Consider the following 22,800-nt stretch of genomic DNA (forward strand, 5'->3'; position numbering starts at 1 on the left):
GATTAGCCCCTGGAATCTCTTATTGCAGAAAAATGTTTGATTGGCCATCTGTGACCTTAATATCATACCTTTGCAAGTGATATGCTTGATTTGGATTAAGTGGCCTACTCATAACTGAAATACATCTCTTGCTTATGTGGAGAATCCATTTTGTGGAATTACATGGAAATTCAAAATATTTGAAACACGATCAATGCCCTACTGAAGAATATACACTCGCACACAGATCATATATCTCAAACTACTTACAACACCCTTCGCTGTCCATTAGTGAACGCTACAGTACATTGCGTGTTACAAAGCTCTGAGGAGTGGCCGATTGAGTGATTTAGGGTGGGTTCATTGTTTCATGATTACCATGTGCTGATATTCATTTGGCCTAAACAAGGAACAGCTTGGTAATTAATTACCCATGACCAATGGGCAGGGGGGGTGAGCCAATGCTTGCGCCTGATTGGTCAAAACAGAAGCAGGCCATCACCAAGCCCTCAGGGGAGGAAGTGATCCCTCGCCCAAAAACCTGCTCATCACTCAACGTTTGTGTCTGTCAGATTGTGCACTCATTCTCATACAGATGTTGTAGATTCATCACTAAATATTTATGTTATTTTGGCATATATATGTGATGCTGTATTTCCTCTGCATATGTCTCAATTTACTGGTCAAAAAGCATTCCTTTTACAGTTTATCACATTCTTTATATTGCTATAGGTGTGTGCCTACAAATGTTTGGGATGTTGTGGGTGTGCAAGGCGAATATGTGAGCCCATCTGGATTTGCATATGTTTAGGGATTTGTATGTGAATGTATGTTAGTATGCATGTTTCAAATGCATGTGAACATACAGTAGATCTGTTCATTTGGGTGTTTTAGTTTGTAGTACTTTCCTGTATCTCAACATGGTGCTAGCAACACCAATTAGGTCTTGGGTTTGATTCCCTGGAAGGGAGCACAAAAATGGATAAAAATGTATCTTGAAAGTGTAGTATGCTGTAGTATGCATTGTAAGTAGCTTTGGATAAAAGTGTCTGCAAAATATGTTTTCTGCTGAACACAAAGTTTTTTTGGAAGAATATTTCAGCTCTGTAGGTCCATGCAATGCAAGAATTTTGAAGGTCCAAGAAAGCACATAAAGGCAGCATAAAAGTAATCCATAAGACTCCAGTGGTTAAATCCATATCTTCTGAAGTGATATGATAGGGTGAGAAACAGATCAATATTTAAGTACTTTTTACTATAAATTCTCCTCTCTATCCAGTAGGTGGCGATATGCACAAAGAATGCGAATCACCAAGAACAAAAGAAGAAACATGTGAAAGTGTAGATTTATAGTAAAAATGACTTAAATATTTAAAAGAGGCAGTTCTCAGTCAGTGTACTTTTCAAAGAATACCCTAGCCATTAGTCTAAATCTAAACGTAATTAATGCAAATTTAAAATGTGTCTCTATGTTGATCTGCATTGTGTAGGGTATGAGGTTCACAATAAACAAAATGATAATCGTATAAATGATCCCAAAAATCTAATTTTAAACTACTGAGTGTCTTTCTGTCCTCTATGCTGCCTCAGATGTGATCAGTGCAAACTGCTCTTGGCTGTTGTTAAAGCATCATTATAAGGAGAGAGGACTTCAGTAAAGGTTACAGCTCAGAGGCAGTAGTTCATAAACACTGCTTAATGAAACAGCACTCTCAATGCTGTGATAGATATACCTTTAAGGCTGGAGTGTGATATAGTATTTTGTGTTGGGAGTGTGTATTTCAGACCATATGCTTGCACAGAAGCTAAGATAGGAATGCTTGCTAACTTTGTGTGAGAAAATGAGCTGATTTTCTAAAAGAGAAATACTGAGAAATACTGTGTGTTTTAGTATGTGTGTGCTACATCTGCAGTAGAAGGAATTATCTGACGTAAAAAGCCAGGCCGCATACCTCCACTGTGTTGCACTGGATTACTCGACAACCATAATCCTTTAGTAAGCTCAAGTGTGTTCTGTATGTGTGTGTGCGCACACATGCATGGGTGTGTATTCTGTTATACGGAATGCTAGAAATCTCAGTCTTCTCTTAACGCTAAATGAAATAATGTTTTTTGTGTTTCAGAATTAAATTCATTCCGTATAACTGCATCATTGAATGTTAATTCAGTTTCTGGTTGTTATAAAAGCTTTTCCTTACACTCTGAAACAGAGCTTGTTTGAGATGGGAGGAAATCTGTGATGGGCTTTTGTACAAAAATTATTTTTAATACATAATTTATTATTTTGCCAAATAAAAATGAGATGGAGGATTGCGCCTTACATGCGTTTCCAAAAGAAATGAAAGAAGTACAGTGTATGATTAATTAAGAATACCTTCAAATCATCTATCACTCATAAACTGATTTTTTTTGTGTGTGTGTTTGGTGACATAAATATAGCAGAAAAGATTACGTATTTACTACACTGAATAAGTTAAAGCATGTACTTGAAAATATTAAGTAAATTCTACATTTGTACTCAATTTAAACATGTAAAAATGAATGCTCTAGCTTATGTTTGTTAAATCTCAAGTTCATTTTCTATTCAAAATTACCTATTAATGATCAAAAAAGTATCTGTTGATTGTTACCGTCACTGTGTTTTGTGCACCAAGTGTTGAGGTCTGCATGTGCAGCGCTGGATTTGGTTTTTATCGCCATTAAAGCAAGAGGATGTTGTCTAATAGACTACATAGCATGCATTAAGCTTCCCTGTGGAAGGCTTGTGTGTGTCACCTGGTACATGAAGTATGTTAAAAAAGCATTGAAATGCTAGAACACTTTTAAAAGCATGGCTCAATTCAGTGCTACATTGCTGTGTAGAAAGAGTCAAATTTACTTGAGATTTCTATTTAAAGCCACCAACAACTGTGTGTAGCCTTTACTTAAAAATATGGTCTGTTATATTTATTAGCAATTTCTGCATGGAAATTGTTTCCTCAGATTTTTAAGTAAACCCCACTCCAATTTTTTTTTTTTTTTTGTGTGTGCACATCATATACCCTTGCCCATGATAGCTAAGTTTAAAGACATAGTTAAACAAAAAACAAACAAATTTTCTTCCATCATTTACACACACTGTCATCTTTTGTCATCACTTTGTTCCAAACCCATTTTACTTTTTTTCTTCTGTGGTACACAAAAGGAGATGTGTGGCAGAAAGATATCCTCAGTCACCATTCACTTTCATTGTTTGTAAAAAAAGATTCAATAAACGTGAATGAAGACTGAGGCTAACTGAGGCTATTTATTTTTGTGTTCCACTGAAGCAATAAAGTCATACAGATTTGGACAGTGTTGGGTAGATTACTTTCGAAATCCAGAACTGATTACAAATTACATGAATAAAATGGTCATCAGTAACATAATATTCTAGTTGACACTTTTTAGGAAATATGATCTGATTACTTTTGGATTACTTTAATTTGTTATTGCTTTTGGTTGATTGGTAATTTAATAAAAAATGGAACCATGTAATCCATAATAATAATCAACTGTAATCTGGATACACACAATTTAAAATAAAATCTAATTAAAAGTACACAATTTTTGTAATTTGAATACATAATCCAGATAACATGTAATCCTTTACTACCCAGCACTGGATTTGTAACAGCATAAGGGCGGTGATGACGCAATTTAAATTTTTGGGTGAACTATCCCTTTAACTGTCTCAGTATTACTAGTAGGTTTTGTTTGGTTTGGTATGGTATGGATTGCAGTAATCATGTTGGTTTGGTGTTCGTTTTGATCACCAGCTGTTTGTAAGATCAATAACTCTTTCTAAATGGCATTTAAACTGACATTAACAGACTGGACCAGGCCTAGGCATCTGACCACTGTAGCCAAATTTGGGGCCCTTGGAAACCATTCTCTCATCCTAAGCCAATTGTCAATCAGGCCTTAGGCAGCACACAACTTACAGAAAATCAAGGGAGTGCGAACTATTGGAGCAGGTGGATCCATGGATTTAATACAACACCACAGGGGAATGTGCGTGTTCATGTAATGTTTTTTGTGTGGTTTAAGCTGTGGTGGTAGCCATCCACCAAATGTTTAACGACATGGGAATTCTTTATAACAGTGACAACATAGATGTTATGTGTGCATTTTACATGTGCATGAAATCTCTGCTGTAAGTCAGCACAAGCTTTTCAGACAAATATGTAAGAAGTAGTTCTGAAAGAACATTTGTGAAGCTGACACTGAGACTTTAGCTTCTTAGGAGAAAATGTGTGGGAGGTGTGTGTGTGTGTGTGTGTGTATTAAATGAGAGATGGCGGTTTTCTATGTTCACAATCGGTATAAAACAAATTTTTTGGTAGAACTTGCTTGTGAACAGGTGTTACTATGGACTAAGAGCTAAGACCACAGTTAAATGTGTCTGTATATAGCAATCTCTGTTGTGTGTGTGTGTATGTGTGTGTGTGGTGAAAGGTTCATTTGAATTGTTGCTATGGAAACCAAGTGCTGTTAAAATGAGAGGCAGAGCCAAATAGAGCATCTTACTCTCTCCTCCCTATCTTGTTCCTCTATCTCCTGTTCTCCTCAAGTCTTGTATCTCCCTACATCTATCTGGTGCTTATCCCTCCAATCTCTGTGCCTCTCTTTGCTTACCTCCTTTTAATGAACTGATTATTAGAATGCTCTCTGTTTTGCGTCACTGTCTACTTCATCCATTTAGTCCTCTTATTTACTTTCTATCTCTCTGTACACTTCTGAAAAAAGAAAAAAGCTTAAACCAGCCTGGTTTGCTGGTCTATTGGCAGGTTTTAGAGAGGTTGCAGGCACTTATCAGCTGGTCATGCTGTAAGACTAGCTTAGACCAAACAGTCAAGACCAGCTGTTTCTTCAGCAAGGTCTCTTTATGTGGTGTTCGTAGCTGTTTTGCAGTTAATCTCCACACTTTTTCCATTCCCTCCTCAACCGTTCTCTCTTTTCCTCCCACACTTTGTCCTCCTCCGTCTTTTCTCTCGTGTGCAGCAGAAGAGAGCTAATTCACAATTACCATGTGTACCTGCAATTAGCACTGACAAACCTCCAATAATTAGCCTTGTAAAAGCAGTCTTCCTTTTTTCAAGCGTGTTTGGTTTCTTCCGAAGCAGTGCCTCACTTGTGTTGTCCTTTCATCTTTTTGTCCTCCTCTTTACCCACCATGTTCTCCTCTTTCTATTTTTCTTTGTCTATTCTTTAAAGGAATAGTTCACACAAAATTTTAATCATTTACTCACCCCCATTATTTTCCTTCTGTAAAACACCAAAGGAGATCTTAGGCAGAATGTCTGAGCAGGTCTTTTCCAACAAAAAGTAATACAATGAAAGTGAATAGTGATTTTAAATGCCAAGCTCCAAAAAAGACAAAAAGGCACAGTAAAAGCATCATAAAAGCAGGTACTTGATTACTCATGAATTAAAATGCATGTTAAAATAACATGTATGACACCTACATAAATGTTATATTTAGTTTTATTCACAAACTTGGTCAAGAACGATTTCAAAATAAGATAACTTCAAGAAATTATACTTTATTTTGGGAAACAACTGAATAAACAATATGCATGAATAAAAATGGAAAACAAAAAGATTTTAAAAAACGTAAAAAACCTTTGCACTCACCCGAAGTTTACACAGAAACCAATACTGACAGCATGAGGGTAATGCACATATATAAACTCTTAGTCTACATAAAGGCCATCACATTTTTATGATTTCACGTTATTATTCAGAAAAACAAGTGGTGAAAATGCACTCTCGCTGTGTTCAGATATTTAACACACATACACACATACTAGTCTGATCAGTTTCCGAGTTCGCATCGCATTTCTTTCCACCAATAAAAGCTGATCCTCGTCTGTTGATTTACATGACTCCAACATTAACCGAATACAAATAGAGTAGAATTCAATAAAATCAAAATATTACCACAAGCATTGCCACACATTGCTTTCGAAAGCACATAGGCCACCATATCTTCTTCTCTCATCCGACCCCTCAATGACACACATCCACAACGCTCCCCAGTGGACTCAGTTGTAACTGCAAGATTTGGTGAGATATTCAGAGGGAAAACTGTATAATACAGCGCTGCTCACTAAATAATCGAGTAGCTGGTGCATGAACGAGTACTCGACTACTCCTGCACATCCCTACAAAAAAGTAGTCCAAACAACTGGTGTGCTGTATTCCAAGTCTTCTGAAGTCATACGATAGCTTTGTGTGAGGAATAGGCTGAAATGTAAATAATTATTCATTGATAATATTCTTCTCTGCCGTTGCTCTTAAATATTATTTGCAGTCATATTTTTCAACGTCACATCACAATTGGTCATGTGATGCACACGAACCAATGGCGTTTGGTGTCAAACCCGGAGCGGCACGTCCCAACGCACCATTTTTTTAATACACAAGAGCAAAAGACTTTTGAGAGCAAAAGCAAAGAGGAAGATTATCAGTGAATAAATATAAATAAAGAATACATTTGATTCGGATGATCGCACAAAGCTATAGTATGATTTGAAAAGACTTGGAATATAGCGTACCAGTTGGATGGAATATTTCTTTAGCTCTTTCTAATCACTATCCACTTTCATTGGAAAACAGCTGTTTGGACATTCTGCCAAAGTTACATAGAAGAAAATAATGCTGGGCTGGAATGACATTGGGTGAGTAAATGATGAAAAACTGTTCATTTTTGAGTGAACTGTTTCTTTAATGTGTTTCAGAAATGCTGTCATTAAGGAACCAACATACACGCACACACACAGAGACACTCATTTCACTAATGACTAACTTGTTCTACACCTCTGCTAATGAAAATGGCTGTAAATAACCACAAGGGTTCCACAAAATCATCAGAGAGAGAGAGAGAGAGAGAGTGAGAAAAGAGAAGCATGAAATTGTGAGGACTTGTTAAGAAATATTTGACAAAAGTCACAGTGTGTGTGTGTGTGTGTATCTGAGAATATGCTTCTGGCCCATAAATCAGCTTGTATCTTACTCTGTCTAATTGCTTTTAGTATTCAGTTTACACACACAGTTACTCACTCTCACTTACACTGTCACTGTTTCACAATACAGGTTTTTTGAACCCTTTGAACTAAATTTTCATGCATGAAATTTCAAGTATCAAAGTACAATATGATGAATGTGTGTGTGTGTGTGTCTGTATGGGTGGGTTTACTTATATATTTAGGGGACAAAATTGTCCTCAGAAGTTAGATAAAATGACAAGACTATTCTTTGGGACATCTGGGATATCGTTAAAGGTAAAAAGAGATGTCAATCGATTAAAATGTTTAATCAAATTAATTGCATGACATGCCAATTAATTATAAATTAATATACTCTGAGAAAGGCCATTAAATAAAGCTTATTCAAGATAAAAAATACATAATAATTCAAATAAATTTATTATATAATATAGAGGACCTATAATAAATATAACAATTCAGATATTCAAATAGAAAAATATTGCATTATTGTGGTAAAGCATAGATTAGGCTATGCAAAAAGTGGTTTAAGAAGTCAATATACTGTTTTATTCCCATATCATTGAGCAACCCTACATTCGACAGCCAGCCATGTTTTCACAGGATACATTCTTGTTTTCCGTCTGCACTTTTTTAATTATCGTCTATATACATGCGTCGGAGGCTTTAAGAGCATCCCACTGGTTATCAGCATTTTAGGACACTGTGTGAAGTTAAAGTTGTTGAAACTTTGAAAAGCGCATCTCAATGCATTCTGTTGTGTTTTGTCCAGCCGTCAAGAACACATCCTGTGTGAACAGCTCTCATTTTGTGGCTGTGCTGCTTGTGAGGTTTGTTGAGGCACGCTGACTGCCCCCTGCTGATGCGGTTCATAGTTACGTGTACTTCCAGCTTGAATTGTGCCGATCGTAGGGAAATACAAATTTTAATGATGGAATTTGTGTATAGGTCAGGGAGCATAATTTATGAGTACATTTTTTAATGTTATTTTTTTATATCGCCTAATTAATTGCACTAATTTAACATGTTCAACTGACAGCCTTTGTAGAAAGCATAAACACTTTTAAAGCAAAAACATTTCTTTTAGGATGTCTGATTAGGGTAAGTTTGTAGTAAATATACAGTAATTACCTTTATATTAAAACAATAGACGTTTAGCTAAGCGCGCATGCGTGTGTTTGTTGACTGCTGTAAATGACCCCATTTCCCAAGTCTGCCCATGTTTCTGTGATTTCTGTCCAACATATGTCAATAATGAAGAGGACAGACCCTTGAAATGAGGACACACATGCTCTTTTTAAAACTACAGGTCTCTGGTTACTTTCACTCCTGTGGTGCTACTCAACATCCACAAGCCTGATTCATTCACATACTTTCTATGAAGATTTAACGTAATGAAGTGAATTTGCTTCCCAAACTAAACTCTGTTCTCTCCTTCTCTCCCCCTTTCCCTTTCTCTGTCTGCAGGGACTGTATCTTCACTCCTCCGCCATGCTTGTCAGCCTCCACCTCTCCTCCTTCCCCTTTTCCGACCGCCGCGTCCTGTCTTTTGTCTCTGTCTCCAAACAGCCTCTCTTCCTTGCACTCCTTCTCCTGTCTCTCCTATTCTTTCCAACCTGCGAATCTCGCCGTGGAGGAGGGATCGGGACTCCCGTCGGGGGCATGAGTGGCAGCGATCGTGGCCAATCAATAATAAGTCCTCCTCATTATCCTCCACTAGGAGCCAATCCTGTGGCTCCTCCCTTGCCACCAAAGTTTGCTCAAGGCCTTAGCATTGCGGTGATCCTTGTGGGAAACTCCAGTGAGGTGTCTCTTTCTGAAGGCGTGGAGAAAGAGGACTTCCTTCATGTCCCTCTTCCTCCCAAAGTAGAGCTGGTCACAATGAACGAAACGGACCCCAAGAGCATCATAAACCGCATCTGTGCTCTAATGTCACGAAACTGGCTCCAGGGTGTGGTGTTTGGGGATGATACTGATCAGGAGGCCATCGCCCAGATATTGGACTTCATCTCGGCTCAGACACACATCCCCATCCTGGGTATCCGTGGAGGCTCTTCCATGATCATGGCAGCCAAGGTATGAAGTACAAAACACACGGGCTCTGCTCCAAACCATAGAGAGCTGGCTACCAAGAAAATGTTATCATAGGCACAAGTTGCTCCCAAAAGCTGCTCAAACTACTACTTAAACAGTACAATTTCCTAACAGAAGTAATTAACTAAGCTAAACATTTTATGAAATTTTATTGAAAATATCCTATTATGAAAGCTGAAATAAATGTGTTATCTCAGATTGTAAATAACTGCACATGTACAGTAACTCCGAGAACACTCTGCACTCAACAGATGTGCTTCTACATTTCAAGCGCAGGCAGGCTTTTTGTTGCGAAGCCACACCCATTTGAGAGTTTGACCAATCATCTTATAGAGAATCCGGCCTTCCAGGCGGGACAACGATGCATTGATTGAAAGCCCAATGTCCAATAGGCAATCAAATGCAAATCCAATGCAAATGGACCTCATGAAGCTCCAAAAGACTCCCAGAGAAACACAGCATCCAGATGGGACCCAAAAAGATGTGTTTAGAGCCTCTCGTCCAAAGAACATCGATCTTTACTCCACTGAATTCTAATTGTGCAGTCATCGGCCACAGACTCTCAATGAAGCATTACTTTTATAGCACTCTATTGGCCACGTGTCCACTGACCTCTATGCACATATTCATGTAGAAAAAAGCAGATTGAGTTACTTGAATGAACAACGCAAAAGTTGTGTGATATTTTACACTTTTATACGCTAAAATATTGAAATGCACAACGCATTCTTGCGTTCTGTCTGCACTGTTTTTAATTTTCACTGGCGTGTCTCAGATGAACACATTTGGAGATGCTCACTGGTATTCCACATCATAAACGCTGCATTTTTAGGATGATTTGTCAAGTTCAAAGTAGTGTTAACTTTGAAAATCACATCTCAATATGCATGTATTCTGCTTCGTCCACCTATTGTGCTTCCTCAGTGAGCGGTTCTCATTCTGTGGCTGCACTGCTTGTTAGGGTTGGATGAGGCGCACTGCCACCTATTGACACACCTCGTAAAAACAGATATACTTCAAGATTGAATTGCTCATAAGGTAGGAAAATCTGTACTTTCATTACGGAATTTACATACCCGTCAGTGGGCATGATTAATTGCGTTAATTTTTTAAAGCGTTATTTTTTTATGTAATTAATTGCACTAAATTAACACATTAAATTGACAGCCCGAATATATATATATATATATATATATATATATATATATATATATATATATATATATATATATTATTAGATATATAGTGAATCTTATTAGAGAATCATGTTGTAAGCTTCATATGTTGTTAGCTTTGCAATGCTAATACTAAACAAGTGCTAATGCTAAAAATGGAAATTAACCGTAAGAGTTAATCGATTCTATTGTGTGTGTATATATATATATATATATATATATATATATATATATATATATATATATATATATATATATATATATATATATAAGGGCGAATTGTGTGGTGCTCATGGGTGAACATAATCGACAGGGCTGTAATCACTATATAAATTGAGGGGGTACAATTTGGGTATTTATTACATTTTTAAATTTGGTTCCTGCCAATCTTAAATATTTGGTTAAATCATTTGTAAACAAAGTTCCTGCCTATGTAAAGCCTTTCAAATCAGTGACTTATGAGGTCCCACTTCGGATAGGATTCTGCAGTAGAAGCCAGCTGCCTATGTTGACAGTATAGAGTGAAGCAGCTCACTAGGATTTGGAACAGAGCCACTGTCTCTTTTTGTCCCTGAATTTCTTGCATTCTCTCCCTTTTACATACTCAACACACATCCATAAACACATATTGCCACATGTTTCTCTCTCTATCTCTTACTATACCTGTCCTCCAAGGTCAGAATTGTGTAGCAGGTATTAAGTCAGTGGAGGTCTGAACTGCTGGAAACAGCACAGAGCTGGATTAACGTTGTTCATGCTGTCATTAGTTACCTGCAGTGTGCTTCATTAAGATGGGTGTGTTTGAAAGAGGCAAAAGAGAGGGACAGAATATGAAAAAGAGAAAAAGAGAAAAAGAAAAGGCTTAGGAAATGTGAGGGAAAAGAGAAAAAAATAAAGGCTACGCAGATTTGTTTTTCAAAAGACAAATGTTTTTTTCTAGCCAATAAAAAACGAGGAAATAAAAAGATGAGACGGAGGGAGAAAAATGTAGAAAGAGAAGAAAATGTCAGAGGGACTTTTGTAAATGCCACACTGTAAAAAACAGAGAGTCAAGAAAATGTATTTTATCATCTTGAAGAGGAAGAAAAACAGAGAGGGATGATAATGGCAGACACTTGCAGCGTTAAATACACTGTGCAAATAAATATTACCTACACTTTTGCACAATATTCTCAAGCTTTTTGCAGCTACATACATAATAATTGCTGTCCCTAGGAGACCAATTTTTAAACAGTTTTCAAAAACTATCTACACTGTGTATTCTCTGAGTGTTTAAAGGGACAGTCACAACTGCTACATCCTGGTTTTAAATCAGTGACCCCTTCCTGAAAGAACTTTATTTTAATGGAATAGTATAGGTTCCATTATATATTGCAAGTATGACTCAGTACCATTTATGAAGATAGACACCATTCAACCAAACAGACTGATGTGTCTCTTCAAGAATCTGTCCTCTGAACAGTTTGCTGTTTTTTTTTTTTTTGTAAGTTTTTTTATGTTTTTGGTTACAGATGATCTATTGAGAACTGGATTTTCTGGGCTTTTTGGCCTTTATTTATAGGATAGTGTAGTAGAGTAGACAGAAAAGTGGGCTTTCAGCTCATACATTTTACATTTGATTAATTTAGCAGATGCTTTTATCCATAGCGACTTAAAAAACATTTCTCATCTGAAACAAGAAATTTCTCATACAAAAGTCAACAGTATCTGCAGTATCGTGCTGCCAAGTTCTCAGACTAAAGAGACAGACAAGGAAAGTTATTATTTATTTTATTTTTTTATAATTAAATTAAATAGTAAGAGTCATTAGTGTAGACTGGTTAAGTGCTCCTGAAAAAGTGCTCCAGGTGTTTTCAGCTGCTTTTGAATGTTGAGATGGTTTCAGCAGATTGTGTGAAGGTTGGAAGTTCATTCCACCTAAGAGGAACAGAAAAAGTGAACGATTGTGAAATGGACTTTGTGCCTAGTTGTGTTGGGGCCACCATTAGTCGCTCGTGCATTGTTTGCAGAGTGGGGACATTCCAGCTCAGAACTAGATTTTTAATTAATTGTCAACCTTGTTACAAGCAAGAATCATGATTGATATGAACTGAAAATGTACTGAGAACTTTTCACCAGAGACGTGGACTCACTTTCAAGTCATAATTTGAAGGAATAGACTCTTCGGTATTCAAAAATACTTCAGACCCAACTTATTGCAGTTATTTGAACTTGAGCTAATGACTCCAGTCATTTCTTTACAAAGTGTTTTTTTAGACTAGCAGTTATTTCAGAGTAGTAAAGAGACTTTTTAGGACAGCAACAAATGTGTATGGAAAAACAACAATCGTTTCAGTCTGTGGTGGCACTGAGAACAAATCATTTGCTGTCTACTTGTGCAAAGTTTCCAAGCAAATGTGCTAAATGCCAAACAATGGAAAAAGCACATTTCACATCTTTCTTGGTTTAACATTTAACAATTTAAAAACTCAAAGACAAGTTACAATATTTGTAGCCTATTTTGGATATATCATTTGTGCATAGTCATTGCTGTGGCACCATGGATATTCAAAAATGTATAATTATCTGGCATATGCTAATTTATAAATTTCTCTTAATGCATCAAGTACAGTTCAACCATGTTCAGTTGTTGGTCAGCAACAAGCCTATTGGAATTGTTTAAAAACGTCTTCAACCCTGCTGACCTGTCAGCAGGTCCAAAAGGGGTGCTATGTCTTGAAAAAGTTTAAGCTTAAAATGTTCAAGTCTCTAAATACATAAGTCAGGCATATGTGGTATCATTTGAAAGCTTAGAATCAGAAATTTCCATCGATAACCATCACTTCTGCCTTTATGTTACATAAAATAACAAAATAAGGCCTGAATACATTTGCGGTTGCAAATCAGCGCAACCTAGAGGTTCCTGAAAAAATTAGACCAACTTTTGGCAATTAGTCTCCAGTAAATGCTGAGCTTTTAAATTTGAGTGTGAAAAATTTGCAGACAGCAGCCCCAAAATGACCCAGAGCTGAAGAGGTTAATGTAACGTTAAGACAATGTTGTGGGTCCAGAGCTAGATATGCTAAATTTTGAAGTATTTTCACTACGTACTCTTTACAACTGAGAGAGATGATCAAGTGTGATATGAGCCAATCGAAAGAGACATAAGAGGAGCCTGAGAAGAGATTTTGAAGCTCATAATACTAGAACGGATTAGAAATTTCTCAAGACTTGGGCCTCAATCTATCCAAAGTCTGCCAGATATATTTATAAATGGAAGAAATTGTTCATTGTTGCTGCTCTTCATTGGAGTGGACATCCCACAACAATTAGTGTAATTACACATCATGGAATCTTCAAACAGGTTTCAAAGAGGCTTGGGTGTCAGCATAGTATCTGCAGGCCTTTCTTTCAATTGATAAGTGCCCTTGATCTGGGTTTCTGAGGCTACCATAATAGAAGCACTTGACAATAGTTATATTCATGGAAGGTTACTGCAGGGAAAACCATTTCTTTGAAAACACATATTTGCTCAAGATCACTTGAATGTTTCACAGCAACAACATTCTACAAACAAATGACAAAAGTTCAACTTATTGGTGATTGTATACAGTTTTTTTTTTTTTTTTTTTTTTGTGAAAATGAAAAAAAGGCTTTGTGATGGATCTGCCTGAATATCAGCAAATCACAACAAAAAGTCTGTAGCCACAAAAAAAGGGGCAAAGTGAGGGTGTATCATGACTTCAGTGCTTTGGCAAGTAAACATGATCTCAAACATCATCACTGGTGAGAAGCAAAAAAAAAAAAAAACATCAGCAAAATGCAGTTCAGTTCACATCATATCATTTGTGAGGAGAAAAAATATATATATATTTCAAATAACATAAGATTGCTCTGGCCTCTTACTCCCTCAGAGGCCAAATCACAGCAAAATCAGGTCTAGACACTTCAAGTCAATAACAAACTAACTCACTAGACAAGACACACTGAATTTAAAGGAGGTGGCCAGCACCATATACATACAGAAGGGGAAATTAACAAACACAGTATTACACAAACACTGAAAACACATGTCTTGGAAACAACATTATATAAATTAACCAAAATTAGAGCCATGGATATAATGGTTAACGTAAACAACATTCTGCTATACTAAATCACATTTACTCGAGATTCCAACTTCCCCAATGTTCCCTCCAGAAATTCACAGTTGGTCTATTCCATCTACCCTTACAATTTCCTATAAAAACAATTCCATTTCCTGTTTGAAACTCTTAACTGCTGGACCAGTCTATCCAAATATAATGAAATAACCACAGCAGGTAACAAATATTTTAAATCAAGATATAACAGATTTTGAGCCTTTCCTATATTTATTTCAGTAAATATTGTGTTAATCAGGTTTTATAAACCTCTTAGTCTAAAGGAATTTTAACTGGTTTTAATATTGTCTTCCTTTAAGCCAGATAACTAAGCCCATGCACTGACTCAGTATAATGGCAAATAAAGATGGTAAACCAAACCAATGGTGTAGTGTCCTTTCATGCATTGACAAGTCCAGAAGTAAAAGTATAGAACCTATGTGCGGCCTAAATCATGTCCGTCACTGGAGCCCTGGATTATGTACAGGAGTGGTGCGGACATGTACCTCTTGTTGGAGTAGGCTAAACTGATGATGCATGGAATTCCATTGGGCTTCCTTGGCTGTCTCGTGCCTGCTGCATCTCAATGTCTGTCCGGAACATATCCCTGTGCTCCTGGAGAAAAGCATCATTAGGAAGGTTTCCCAATTCTATCTTGGTACCCTCCTCTCCTCCTGTGGCTTCTCCTGTAGCTCTTCCTATAGCTAATTTAGCTTGCCCAGTCTGAACTGCAGTAAGGAACTACAGTAAGGGTGGAAAAAGGTCAAAGAGAGAGAGAGAGGGAGAGAAAAAACTACCACTCATTACTGCCCCCTAGTGGCAATCCCACCGCTGCCACTAGTTGTGATAGGGACCGGAGCGGTCACAAGGAGAATCACACCAGAGAGAAGGAATGGCGTTCCAAAAAGATCTTTAATCCAGGTGTAAATAAATAAGTGTTTAAAAGCTAACATAAAACCAAGGTTACATAAAAAAAAGTCTAAATCTAGACTTTTTATTTAGACTAAAACAGTACCAACTCCCCTCCCTCAACTATAGAGGCCAGAGTATATTGCGCTCAAGCAGCACAAGCAACCTTGTCCATGTGCACAAACACTCATTCATCTTTCATTCTCTCCTCTAGTGGCAGCTGGTCATATCACAATTTTCCTGCCTTTGCTAATTGGACCCAATCAGCCCCAGTATCACTGATGAACTTGTCTCTGAAATCTTTCAACCAGACCATTCGTCTGTGGATGGTTGGGTGTGGTCCTTATGTCCTTTATCCCTAACAGTTGATACACTTGTTTCAATAGTTTAGACATGACGTTGGATCCCTGATCAGTCACTATGTCCAGTTGGAAAAAACAAAGAGCTACAGTCCTCACCCTTACTGTTTTAAGAGGAAAGTTCTCCGGATACCTATTTGCATAATCAGTGATAACCAACATGTACTGGTTCCCTGTCTTGCTATGATTGAGGGGTCCTACCACATCCATTCCCAGCTGTTCAAACTGTATGCCTACAACAGGAAGGTTCTAAAGGAGCTTTAGGGGGACCTCTACTGATTGTACATTGACACTCGCGAGAACTCATACAAAAATCACTCATGTTTGGCCAAAACAAATGACAGCCTGTACGTGCTGTGGTCTTTTATCTCCCTAAGTGACACGCCCAGGGGACTGAATGGCCTAACTGAAACACCAAGTCTCTAGACTTCTGTGGTACAACCACATTTGCCTCTGAACCCTGCTGCCTATACAACACTCCATCTTACTCTCATGTCCCTCTCCACTACTCTGACCTGAGTACTCTTATGCCTGTCTGTACAATGGTCCAATTTCTGGATCATCTTGTTGCAACTGATCTATATCTTTAGGGACATCTATCCATGATTTAAGCTGTTCAGAAGGAGGTTCATCCTCAGTACTGTTTGCAACAAAGTGGATTTTTGTTTCTGTCTCTTTTGCCTCTTAGTTTTTCAGGTTTGCCTGGTTGATTATCTAGATCTGAATCAAAGAAAGGCAATGCACTGAGATAATGGGCAACTTCCCCTGTCTTCCTAGCCATAGATCGTGTTTCAGCCACGCAGCATTTATGACTACCAGGCAACAAATCAAACAACACTGGTAAGTCTTGGCCTAAAAGCATTGAGTAAGAAAGATCATCAACCAGACCAACATTCAGCAAATAAACCTGCCTCTGCACTTCCACATGGACTGCAGCTGTAGGATAACATTTCTCAGCTCCATGAATGCAATGGATAGGCACCTTAATAACAGGATTTCTGAGATTTTCTGGAACTAACTCTTTTCGAATCAATGACTGCATGCTACCCGTATCAAATAAGGCTCTTAATTCCTGACCATTATGGAATACAGTAGTATAATGTAAAGGAACGTCCTTTCTCTGCTCATTGTGAACAGGTTATGGCACACAACACAAATTAGCATTAGTGGAGGGATAGTTGGGACACTATGGTTTAGTGTGACCTTCCTGTCCACACTGATAACACACAACACCCTTCCTACTTTTAAACTTCTGTTTAGGGCTTTGATTGACAGGACCACCCGATCACCCACAGACTTACCCTCACCTGTGGTCTTGGTCCAGGTTGGAGACATCTTGGCTTGACTCTTTGATTCTTTGGACCCCCTCCACTGGCTGTAAGTCCATACTGGGTTCTTTCGTTGAGCTGACATAAAGACATCTGCCAAAGCTGCATCCTCAGCAGCAGTTTTTGGGTCACGTTCTTTGATTCATATCTGTAGGTCAGGGGCTAGCATATGCAAAAATTGTTCCAGAACAATCACTTCCCCAATTTCTTCCTTGGTTCGGTTATGGGGCTGAACCCATTTGTGATACAGTTCTTTTAGTCTCATATATAACTCCTTTGGGATTTAATCCCTCCCTACCTCTGTAGACCTGAACTGCAGGCGATAACTTTCAGAGTTGATGTCATATTTTTTCAAAATGGCCACTTTGGCCTTCTCGTAGTCGAGTGATTCAACAATGTCCATATGTACATAGGCACTCCTAGATTTGCCCGTCAGTAGGGGCACTAATCTAACTGCCTAGTCGGTTGTTGCAGGTGAGGCTCCTTTTGTACTTCCAGCTGTCCTAGCCCAGGATAGTTGTACTGCTGGGGAACTGGTGATGAGCTGTTCTCAAAGAAGGTTTTTGTGTGTTCCATTTGTACATATGCATCAAACGGACACTTTTGGTGCATCTCACTGTGGTTATGTTGTGTTTCAATGGTTTTCAGAATCTCTAGCCATAAACACTGTGGGTTAAGGACACTGTGTCAAGTTTAATGTAGCTTGAAACACGTCTCGAGACCCTAAACTGCTGCTGAACGAATACATTCTACCAAATAAAGCAAAAATTGAAAAGAAAGGAACAGATGAATATGACAGCTGGAGAGGGAGGTAGAGAAGGACTAGTGAGCGAAAGAGAGAGAGGAAGAGGGGGCTGTTTTAAAATGAAATGTGGGTGTGAAACAGAGAAAGAGTAAGGCACTCAACAGGCAGCTACAACATATCTAAATCTAAATGGAGGCATTAGAAAATGCAATTAAAACCATTTAAAAGAAGAAACGTGATTTCTGGAGCAATGTAGAATGATGTGATTTATGATAAAGATGTGATCACAGAAAAATGATGAGGGAAAAACAAGTGTTACTGTACAATGGAAAAGACAGAGAGTACATAAGCGAGTAACTGTGATTCCCAAGCACAGATGGGGGAGTGAATGCATGCATGTGAACGAACAAGATAAAGAGAGAGAGATGTGTGACATGCCACATGAGGTGGTGGCTAAATAGAGGGGATTGAAGAGTGTTTTCAACCCTGTCTTTTTCTTAATAATTACTTTTACACCCTCTCTCTCTTCCACTCTCTATCTCTGTCTTTCTGTACCCCACCCCAAATGCACTCTGTGGGCTGCATTGGTTGGCATGGCAACCACTGCTACATACATTTCTATATATATGTAGTAGCAAGAGAGAAAGACAATTATAGAGTCAGGAAAGGCAGGGGGGAGAGAGAGAGAGAGCACAGGACTCTTAAATGAATTGTTGAAGGGGCAAATGAAGTGTCAGATGTTGAAGTCAGGCTAAGAGACCGTTACACTCACACCAAAGTTCTTGCCTCAGGAGGGGCAAAGTGGAGGAAATTGTACAGTGTGCTACATAATAAAAGTTAAATATTATTTTTAAACCACATCTCACTGTGGTCACAACCACCCTTAAGGCTGAAGTGTGTAATTTATGCGGCACTAGCATCACCAAGCGGAATTGCCAAATGAAGACTCTGACTGTTTGGTTGGACAAACAGTTAGTTCTGAACCAGTCTGATGGCATTGGTTGAGCAGTTGATTGAACCAAAGTGTTTACACTTTTCAAGGAAATCAACTGACAAAGGGCTTATTACCAGGGGTGCACATCACTTTTTTAGTGTACAGTAGTTCTCAGGAGAACACACACCCTAAACATAGTGTGGTCTGACTAAGCGTCATCTTCCTCACTGCCCTCCTCACTAACTCTCTCACTATCGTCAGATTCAGTTATATTACAGAATAATGGACTTGCTGCTTCCCGGATGGTGAAAGAAGGTGCACTCTCCTGGTTGAGTCTGTGATGGGCTGTTTGCATCCATAGGTCTACAGCTGACTTTGGGTCAAATGTTCCTGTGGTCATCTTTGACAAGTGGATGCGCATCAGGGCTAAGAGACGAGTATGTGACAGACAGGATCTGTACTTGTTTTTTATTATATTGAGATGTGAGAAACCCCTCTCACAAGCTGCACTGCTCAAAGGACGAGTACTATGAAGTTATATTTGTGCTGCAATTCTGTGCGAGCAAGATTTAATTTTGAGTGCACAACAATTTTCTAAGTGCGCAAGATTAAAAAAAAGTTATTTTGCACACGCTTAAACTCAGTTTTGTAAAGCAATGTATATTCTTGCAAATATTCATTCATTTTCTACAAGTGAAAATCAAATTTGCGCTCGAATAAAGTCTGAATGTGTGCTGATGTTGACATTTGCACAGAATTCTGACGTTTATGCTACTCCATTTTTATGTGTGTGCAAGATCTTATTTGCTCTCTCTTCTTGTATGCGCTCAGAATTTAGTCTGCTTTTCCACCTGTATTCCTACAAGTCCCGCCTCCTACGTCAGGATTGGCTTTTAGGAGCTGCTTACAAGCTCTCTGTGATTGGACAGCTGAGTGCATGCAGAGTGGGAATCATCTTTGACAGAAGTTACATTGCTTTACAAAACGTAGAGTTCACGCACGTGCAAAATACATTTTTGTGTGTTCAAAATATCATCTTGTGCAAGAAGAATTGTGGCACAAATTTAACTCCAGAAGGATCAAAAACTAAAAAATTATCTCATGACTTCAGAGATTCATATCTGTTTCCAAACTCTTCAATTAAACCTCTAAATATTTTAACTTTGTCCCTTTCAGCATCCACATTGGAAACAGTATGTTTCCTATTCTGGCTTTCACCAACAAGCAACCATCAAGCAAAAGTGTGAACTGTCCAGTGGCTAGCATGAGTTCATCTTTATGCTGAAAATGCTTTGTGCAGATATGCTTCAAGTCACTGTCATCTGTCATAGCCAGTTGAATTTGAATGGCTGGCAACAGTCTCAATATTTTCAACAGTGTCTCGTGCCTCCATGTAGAGGGGTTGCACAACCACTGATTTTTAATAGCGACTAGTCAAACCCATTTGTCGAGTTGAATTTGTATGGTTGTGACATCATTCTCTCCAATCCACCCCTCCTCTACCCCCCTGAGTGGGGTAGACATTCCACTCCCCAACCCACTGAATATTAATTTATATAATAAAAAGATCTACATTCGCTATAATGTAATGGGTTTTAGATAGTTGTATGTAATATAAAAAATAGCAACGTAGCTACGTACATGTCATCAGGCATTAGATGCCTGGGGTCCAATAGGTTGCCATGGAAGCATGAATGAGCAACGGTCTGAGCATTGATTTGTATGTGAATGGCTCGGATGTAATAAACATAAACCTTTATGTTATCTCCTCATAAGCACCTTTTTATTAGAAATGTGCAACAGTAGGTAGACATATGTCAAGCTGTAACGTAGCTAAAAGTCAACATTAGTGTCTTAACACATTTTAGTGTAGCCCAGAGTATCTGTAGCTGCTCCTCTTGCAGCCACTAACAGATGATTAGGGATGGACACGGGATCTATTGTGCAGGATGTGGATGCATTCTGTCATGTTATTGTATTCCAACCTGAAGCACTTTTGTAATTGCTGCTGAATTGTGTTCTTGGAGGAGCGAACAGCAACCAGGTCAGAAGTCTTAACACACAAAGTTGTGCTGATCATGTTGAAAATCACTAACTAGCGCTAACAGGAGCCTTTTTAAATTATTATGCATGCCACCAGTATTTGTGTTTTATTTGAAGGCAACTTTGCATATGTTGGAGGTTACTGTAGCATCTGTGTCCTATTTATCAAAGTACGTTTGAGCCACTTCGCTTTTTCAGTGCAGAGCCATCGGCCTTCACGCCTTTCTTTCTTTCTTTCTTTCTTCTGCTGAACACAAACAAAGATTTTTAGAAGAATATTTCAGCACTGTAGGTCCATACAGTCCAAGTAAGGAACTTTAACAGAAGCATATACCATCAATTAACAGCCTTGGTGCTCACGGTTTGTGTGATTTTAAAGGTTTATAAATTATAGTTAAAAATACATTTGCCTATGAATAAAATAAATGGAATCTTTACTTTCAGAACTCACATATTGCGCCCTATAGCCAATGCCCTTATATTCTCTCATGGTGACAAATTCAATAGCATATTATACTTTTGCATTTCTCCGGGGCTAATAAAAGTCACTGTTCTGCCATTTCTACCCAAATACAGATTCTGCATTGGGGAGATAGAAACGGCACTATTGTTCTCTATGATTAGGCTGTTGATTAGATCCTGTCCATAAGCCCCTGGTATGAAATTGTCATCATTGTTTCCCAGCTGTTGCAGTAGTGAGCAATGAGGCGATTGTCGCTTGCATGAGGTGAACACCAAAATGAGTTATTTACTCATCCCGTCATTTGTACCCCATGGAGTCGGCTGTATTGGGGCAGAGTGTGGATGTGCACGTTCTGATTGTTGCTAGGAAGCTGCTGTCTAATTCTCAGATGGACTACTGGTTTTAGACTTATGCGTGCTGTAAACAAGTGTGCATGTGTACACAGATACACAGACAAACAAACAAGCACACACACTCACACACTTTCATGACTGCTGTAGAACTCCAATTTCTACCATTTCTACCCAAATACAGATTCTGCATTGGGGAGATAGAAACGGCACTATTGTTCTCTATGATTAGGCTGTTGATTAGATCCTGTCCATAAGCCCCTGGTATGAAATTGTCATCATTGTTTCCCAGCTGTTGCAGTAGTGAGCAATGAGGCGATTGTCGCTTGCGTGAGGTGAACACCAAAATGAGTTATTTACTCATCCCGTCATTTGTACCCCATGGAGTCGGCTGTACTGGGGCAGAGTGTGGATGTGCACGTTCTGATTGTTGCTAGGAAGCTGCTGTCTAATTCTCAGATGGACTACTGGTTTTAGACTTGTGCGTGCTGTAAACAAGTGTGCATGTGTACACAGATACACAGACAAACAAACAAGCACACACACTCACACACTTTCATGACTGCTGTAGAACTCCAATCAGCTGGAACACTCAAGAAAACCTGTGCTGCACTGATGATGAGTCTGAATAGATATTAACATCTGTGAACTCTTTCTCTCTCTGTCTCCTACACAATTTTGTATTTCTTGTATTTATCTGTGGCACTTGACAGTCACAGTATTTGTGAATGTGCAGTCCTATGACAGTATGCAGTCCTCTTGAGGAACAAAAACCTTTTTCATACAGTTGATATAAAATATAAAAAAGAGAACAGCATCTGATTTCTGTGTTAAACCAGAACCTGCATACAGTATCCATCAATCTATAAGCATTTTTTCACCTCCCCTTCTTTTACAGTGTCTGTTCTTCTGATCTCATCTCGTATCGTATCGTATCTTCTCTTCTCTTCGTATCATCTCATGTTGTCTCTTCTTGTCTCCTCTCTTCTCATCGTCTTGTGTCTCTTCTCATCTCTTCTCTGTCTCATGTTGTCTCTTGTCTCCTCTCTTCTCATCATCTTGTGTTGTCTCTTTTTATCTTTTCTCTTCGTCTCGTGTCGTCTCTTGTCTCCTCTCTTCTTATCGTCTTATGTGGTCTCTTCTCATCTTATTTTGTCTCTGCTCATCTCGTCACATCTCTGTCTCATGTTGTCTCTTGTCTCCTCTCTCCTCATTGTCTTGTGTTGTCTCTTTTTATCTCTTCTCTTCATCTTGTGTCATCTATTGTCTCCT

General features: G+C 38.4%; 1 protein-coding gene across 2 annotated transcripts in view; it reads left to right on the plus strand.

The window, feature by feature from the left end:
- Positions 1-22,800, plus strand: part of LOC127443674 (glutamate receptor ionotropic, NMDA 2B-like) — a 144,251-nt gene that overhangs the window by 12,166 nt on the left and 109,285 nt on the right. The window contains exon 3 of one of the 2 annotated variants that reach the window (XM_051702426.1): positions 8,475-9,083. In XM_051702426.1, the coding sequence (XP_051558386.1) occupies positions 8,475-9,083 (609 nt within the window). Of the gene's footprint in view, positions 1-8,474; positions 9,084-22,800 lie in introns of those variants that run through there. The other variant, XM_051702427.1, reaches the window with a different exon arrangement.

The sequence above is a fragment of the Myxocyprinus asiaticus genome, chromosome 7, assembly GCF_019703515.2.
Source record: "Myxocyprinus asiaticus isolate MX2 ecotype Aquarium Trade chromosome 7, UBuf_Myxa_2, whole genome shotgun sequence".
In the NCBI taxonomy this organism is placed as follows: domain Eukaryota; kingdom Metazoa; phylum Chordata; class Actinopteri; order Cypriniformes; family Catostomidae; genus Myxocyprinus; species Myxocyprinus asiaticus.